Raw genomic sequence first — 7,220 nt, forward strand, 5'->3', positions numbered from 1 at the left:
TGTAAGACTTGAATAGGCTAAAGTGACTCCATGCTAATAGGCCAGACTGTGCTTCTTCATATGAAAATTGCTACCTTGGTTAACAGCCCACCCAGGGGCAAATGGTTTGACAAAAGGTGACCCTAGAACATTTCCTGCATAAGATAAGCAATGTGTTTGCAGTCTTGTTCTGTGAATTCCCTGACTCTTTGTTTAAAACCTTATAAATGGGTGTTAGGGCCCAGCATCGTGGAGGCCTTTCGGCTGTTCACGCTCCGTGGAGTGGAAGTGAGTCTTTAGGTCTTACAAGAGTAATTTGACTGTCCATACATTTAGACTTGTGCTTTCTACTATGATGGTATCTCAGTGTCTTTTCTCCCCTCCAGTTCTGCCGTTTGTTGTTTGTATTGTTACCTTTTGTTCCATTCCCCTATTGTTCTGAGCTGTGTTATTTCTATTTTGCTACTGGTTACCTCCTTCAATTTGCTTTGTGTGCTCTCCCATTCCCAAATATGTAACCGTGCTCCATTCTGACCTCTTCATATCATTTTCTAGAATTTGCTTTACCTTGTTTTTCTACCAATATTGTTTATGAATAAATTTATCTTCAATCAATACTTACCCAGATTTATCAGTATTTCTTACCAAATTCTTTGCCATTGTTTTTGGTGTTTCTTTCAAAATTCAATTTTCTTGGACTACTTCCTTTAGAAGTTCCTTCAGCAAGGATCATGGTTGTTAATCTTTAAGTCCTTTGTTTCCATGCCCAGCTTTTTATTTTGCACACTCCAAACTCTCATGTTAGCTGGGTATAAATTTCGAGGTTGGCAGTTACTTTTCCTTAGCAGTAGGAAGATGCTGTTCCATTATGTTAGTAAAGCCAATTATTTGTACCATTCCTTTGGAGGAGATTCTTTTTTGTTTTGTTTTGTGGTACCAGGGATAGAACTCAGGACCCTACACTTCCAAGGCAGGCACGGCGCCATTGAGCTAAATCCTGGCCCAGGAGATTTGTTTTTCGTTTTGTTTTCTCAGGAGCTCTGAGCACCTTTTTTTTTTTCCTGTTGATCTTTACTGAAGTTCTACAATATATCAGTGTTTTAAAACTCCACTTCCTGTTTGTGTTTCATTGATGGAATTCCTTCCTTTATCTCTCTGAAGTTAGAAAATGTACTTATTGTAGAGAGTCAGGTATGGTGACACACACCTGTCATCCCAGAACTCTGGGAGGCTAAGGCAGAATGACACCAAGTTTGAGTCCAGCCTGGTCAAGTCAGTGAGACCCTGTCTCAAAATAAACAATGCAAAAAGGTTGGGGATATACCTTAATGTGAAAGCCCCGGGTTCAGCCTCCCCCAAGTATTTCTTCATTGGTAGATATTATAGATATTCTCTTAGGTATAATTTCTTTTGTTCACTAAATTTCTTCTGACTTTAATAATATCAGTGTGGTCATTCAAACAGTCAACCTGAATCTGAAGCTGTCTTCTGGTTTTAATAAATTAATGACACAGCACAGTGAGGCAGAAATTGCTGTTCAAGACCAGACTGGGCTCCACAGTGAGTTTAATGCCAGCCTGAACTACACAGCAAGACTCTGGTTCAAAACAAAAACAAAAACTTATTTTTCTATTTCTGGTTATGTTTTCAAGACTGCATTTCTCTCTAGACTTATAATGCTTAACAAAAACAAGCAGAGAAATAATTTTTCCCTTTCAAATATTACTTTATTAAAATCAACTATCTGATTATAAGTTGAGTAAGTACCCAAGTACAGTACTGTTGAAACAAAGGATCTTAATCAAGTCGTTTTGATCCTACCAAGTATGGTGTAATTCATGCTCAGATACTCAGAAATCCTTGGTTTTTCAATAATTAGAGATACTGTAATAGAACAGAGTATTTAGAGAACAAATAAAAGAAACTACCCTGCAAAAGAAACTATTTTAATTAGAAGGCTTATTGGGGGAAAAGTTTAACAAACTTGAAGACCTTTTAATGAAGGATTCAATAGTTACAAACAACTTGGAATGTGGTCTAGAGGGATAGAAAAGAAACTACAGTAAAATGAAGAAATTAAAGAGTGCGTCTTAGGAAATTATAAATATTATCCCATTTCCCTAGGTCCTTCTTATGGAATGAATGCTTGTGTCCCAAAATTCATGTTGAAATCCTAACTCTTAATGTGATGGTATTAGGAGACAGTGTTTTTGGAAGATAATTAGGATTAGATGAAGTCATAAAGGTTGAGCCTTCAGGAACAGGATTAGTGTCCTTAAAAGAGTCCTAAAAGAGCTTTGCCTACTTTGTAAGGATAGAGGAGAAGACTTAAGTTTATGAACCTGGAAGCAAGTCCTCCCTCACCAGACACTGATTCTGCCAGTATCTCTGTCTTGGAATTCGCAGTCCCCAAAACCCTAAGAAATAAATTTCTGTTGCTTGTATGTCGCGCCCTTTATGACATTTTGTTAAAGAGCCTGAAGTTACTAAGTCAGGAACTCAGGGAACTACGCTCTGGAGGCCAGTTGCTACTCAGTGTCTTCTCTCAGAGCACTGGAAATGGGCAGGAAGTGCTCAGAGAGGGTGCCAAATGCTAGGAAGAGACTGTGACTTTCACAGAGAAAGAGCTGAAGTTCTAAAATATAAGCAAACCCATGATTTTGAAATGGTGTACTGTAAATTCTCTTTTGAAACTGACAGAAATCACTAATCAAATTACACAGCCAGCATATTAAATTTACAGTCAGGACTATTTCTCACTTTCAAACTCAATTTTCAAATTTCTAGGAACTTGAATCTTTTTGATGATTTATGGAAATTAAATTTCTAAAACACACTCTTGTATAATTAGAGAATTACTTTGAATTAAAAGAAAAATTGTATTTTAACATTCTCGTGTTTGTCAACATCACACTTCTGTTAGAGTTGGAATAATTCAGTGTTTGAAAAATATGGAAAATAGGAAAATCATTCAAAAAATTTACAAAATGAATTCTTCCTTTCCTTTCTGTTTAGTGTTAACACATTCAATCAACGTAAATTTGTTTCTTGATACTGAAGTCGGGTGACTTTTCTCTACCAAGGGCCAATGAACCATTGAAAAAATATACCAGGTTCCAACAGTGACAATCAATTCTAACCACAGATGTAAACAGAAAATGTCTTTTGATTCCCACCCAAATAAAGATGACATTAAGTCAAATAAAAATATATTATTAGTCTTATATTACATGGTTGGTTAAAGGGAGATGAAATTAAAAAAGGATTTTATGGTTCAGTGGCCTGCCTCACAAGCACAAAGGCTTGAGTTCGATACCTGGTACCAGAAAAAAAAAGTGGAGGTGTGGAGGGGGTCAGTTTAAACTTTAACACATTTTATTTATCATCTCAAGTCACCTATCTCTTTCCTAGGATAATGTATACTAGCTTCAAAACATTCCATGGCATTAATTTTTAGCCTTCATTTTGTCACAATCCTTTATTCTCTAAAACCACATAAAAAAGATAGTTAAGAGGGTCATAAGCAGAAAAAGAAAAGTGTTACATGTACTTAAGAAGAAAAGACTAAGAAATCGTACCAATGAAATTCTTGGCTTAAACATACTGTCCAAATACTAACACCCTGTATGCCAAACAACTCTGAAACTTTCTATTGCCAGTCTTATTGTCTGATGGGTAATGTTATTAAGCTCTTCCCCACTGGGCTAAATGACAGTAGGAATAAAAGGTACAAGTAAAATAAAACTGACAGAGGAATAAAAGGTAAAGGTTCAGAAGAAAAATGTCCAACTCTGAATTACACCTTTTCAACATTATAAAACAAAAAGTCTGTCCACGTGAAAAATCAAAAAATTAAACCCATTTGATGAAATATAAACTCATATTTTGATAAATAAAATCTATATCCACAGCCTAACTTATTCCAGGGAAGCAAAGTTAATCATTAAATATTTTAAGATTTTTAACATTTACTTATTTCTTAAACTTTGAAAATGCTCTTTCAGAAACATTAAAAAAAAAAAAAGGTGTTGGTAACATGGGAAAGGATCAACAGGGGGCAAAAACAAAGACATCTTTCTAAATCTGGAGAAGTCAATGACATCAGGTAAACCAAGAATGTTTGCTTTAAATCGGGTGTGGTAGTGCAGTAAAACTCAAGGCCAGCCTGAATTACAGAGCTGTCTCTAAAAACCAAACCAAACTAAACCAAAACAAAAATTGTTTATTCCTTCCTGGAATAATGAAGGATTCCTGGAATAATGTTTGCATGGATTATATAGTCTACATAATTTAAAAACTGTCCTTAAAGAGGGGAGGTATCTTCACAGCCAAAAAAACCAGACCCAGTTTAAAAAGCATCATGGCATAGTATACAGCATTCATCAGGGTTGCCAGTGAGGCCTAAAGAATACACATGTATTCTGCATGATGATGTTCTTAGGGTTTATGTGATGGAACCTCCACCTCTGTATTTCTGGAGCTCTAGTGCATTTTTTCGGGGGAGGATACTGGGGATCAAACTCAGGACCTTAGGACTGTGAGGCAGGCTCCATGCAGCTGAGCTAAAAATCCCCCACCCTCTAATGCATTGTTTTAGCAGTGAGTAGTTAGCAGTCTTTGGGGATAGGGTCACACAACTCTCACTGTCACTATCTAGTCTCAAGTAAGTTACTGATAGAAAATGTTTCCTCATTTGTTAAAAAGAAGGATCACCTCTTTCATTGAAATGAAATGAATCGGTTCACTGACAAGGCTTTTTGTACCTTTAGGAGTATAACTCTACCTGACCCTTTTGGTCTACATTCAACCAATTATGGCCTAAAGTTTTACTGATTCCTATCAATCAAGACAATACAAAAACAAACAAAAAACACTAAAAGATTCCACACATTACTGGTGCCACAGAAACAATGACCAATAACAACAGATAAACTATCAGTCCAGAAAATCTGGTCAACCAGGTAAGTGACTCAGACCACATATTCAAAAGAAGTCCAAAGATTCAGATTCTTCTATTTTGCTGTTGGGGAAAAATACCTGGATTTGGTGGTAGATCCCAGAGGTCAAATCCACTTCCACCACTTACTGGCTTTGTGATTTTGAGGCTTAGTATCTCCAAGCCTTACTTTCTTCCTCTCTACCTGTTGTTCCTTCTACTTAGACTGATCCTACTGTCCTTGCACCCTAGTTAATCTGTACTCTTCTTTCAAAAGCTGGCTCAAGGACCAGAAAAGGTCAGGTCTCTGTTATTTTGTATTGAAACATACAATACTGTTCGTTTTCACAGATGATATAACCACTGTAATTAAATAATGAAGCTTATAATTAGTTGTTTAATGTCTCTTCTGCTAGCATGTTAGCTCCATGAGGGCAGGATCCCCAATGTAACCCCAGCACCTAGGACTGTGGTTGACACAAGACATGTACTCAGCAAATATATCTGCTAAGGAGCAAAGGAAGGGACGTTTTGTTCAAACGCCTAATTTTGCAGATTAAGAAGCTATGGTTATTGTGGGTTTGATTACAGAAACTAATAAAGTATTCTCTAAATAAGGAAAAAAAAGAATAAGATAAGACTATAAGAGCAAGAAGCAATTTAAATATGTTCAGGGACGATTTTCATCTCCAGAATTAAGGATTATTTTAATGTTACATCATTGCCTTTTCTCTTTTACTTTCCTTTTTAGTTTTATTTTAGAATTCCCTATTTTTAATGTTCATACAGAGATTTCTTTAACTGAAATACCGAAGTTTCTTTGGTGTGAAAAACTATAATAGTACACAGGATCCTAATGAGATAATTAATAATGTGAAATAGGAAGTAAAGGGCTAAAGGTGTAAGGAAAGTGGGAAGGGTGGGGGAAAGGTAATAAGGGAGAGGAAAAAAATATGAGAAACTGAAAAAATGGAAATAAAGTGTTTGTAAATGGGGAGGGGAGGAGGGGGTGAAGGGAGGGCAGGGACAAAGGGAAAAATGAGAATCAAGACCTATTATGTAAAGGTGCAGAATCCCAGTAATGAATGTAACTGTATTGTATACCTAAATTGTACCAATAAACTCAATAAAAAGAAAAAAAAAAAAGAAGCTATGGTTAGGAAACGTCAAGTGTCTTGCCTAAGGCTGGACACCAACAGTTCTTATTTTCAGGCCAATGTCCGTTACATTTAAACCTGAGATTCCTTTCAGCTCTAGCATTTATCTTTGGAAATTTAGAAGATGAAAATAAAGACGATAGGCACCTTTTTGGTACTTAATATTATCCCATTTCTTTATTTCCTTCCATTACATTAAACGTACACCTACTGGTTAAATGTATGTCGAAATAGAATTCCTTTAAACAAGGTATATCAATAAGATAAATGCAATGTTGAGAGGTACAAAGAATACAACTTAGTAATAATTAACTGTCCAGGAAGCAGTAGAGGACGGAATCACAGGGGCAACTCTTGATATAAACGTTAAAGGAGTTTGCCAGGTTGAAAAATAAAAATTCGAGGCAAAAGGAACCACACATATACAGTGGCTTGGCATCCATTCAACACACACTTAGTGAGTGCCTACCTATGCCCATGGCTCAAACTTCACAAATGATATTTTAGTCGGTATTGATACCGTGGAAAGGAAGCTGACAAATAGTGAAAAGCAGGGGTTAAGATCAGAGAGCCTTGTAAGCATGCTAAAAAGCAATCAGTACTTTAACACCACGGAAGACTTCTGAGCACGAAATACCACCGAAGACTTCTGAGCAAGAAGTGACAATCTTGGATTTCTATCTGTTTCTGAGTATCCGCTCATCTCAGATTACTCCCCGGACAGAGGAAATAAGACAGAAATATTATCTCTAAAATCTGCATGGGCCAAAGCAACACATGAAACGCCGTGATAGACTCAATCTTACAACATATTTGCTGTAACTCCAGGAGATGGTCAGGCAATAGTGATTACCCATAAATTAAAGAGTGCCAGCAGGAAGCTAGCTATGAGACAATGCCGGGCGCCCTAGGGATCCAGACACCACGCCGAGCGCCGCCCCATCCCACCCCGTGTGCGGAGACATTCACCTCTGCAAGTTTTCGATCTCTGCCGGGATGCTCTGCAGCTGGTTGCCGCCCAGGCTGAGGGTCTGCAGCGCTCGCAGCCCCAGGAGCGAGGCGGGCATCTCCTGGAAGCAGTTGCCGCTGAGGTTGAGCACCTGGAGACTGCGGCTTAGAGGCGACTGGGCCAGGCCCTTGGGCAGCGC

The 7,220-nt window shown here is 37.5% G+C and overlaps 1 protein-coding gene across 1 annotated transcript in view; it reads right to left on the reverse strand.

Annotated features, from left to right (window-relative positions):
* Lrrc58 (leucine rich repeat containing 58) overlaps window positions 1–7,214 on the reverse strand; it is a 22,806-nt gene extending 15,592 nt beyond the window's left edge. The window contains exon 1 of the mRNA XM_033768173.1: window positions 7,042–7,214. Within this exon, the coding sequence (XP_033624064.1) occupies window positions 7,042–7,139 (98 nt within the window). The 5' untranslated portion in view covers window positions 7,140–7,214. The remainder of the gene's footprint in view (window positions 1–7,041) is intronic.
* Window positions 7,215–7,220: the final 6 nt, after the last annotated feature.

This window comes from Fukomys damarensis, unplaced genomic scaffold (assembly GCF_012274545.1).
Source record: "Fukomys damarensis isolate Sample0158 unplaced genomic scaffold, DMR_v1.0_HiC HiC_scaffold_24, whole genome shotgun sequence".
Taxonomy (NCBI): Eukaryota; Metazoa; Chordata; class Mammalia; order Rodentia; family Bathyergidae; genus Fukomys; species Fukomys damarensis.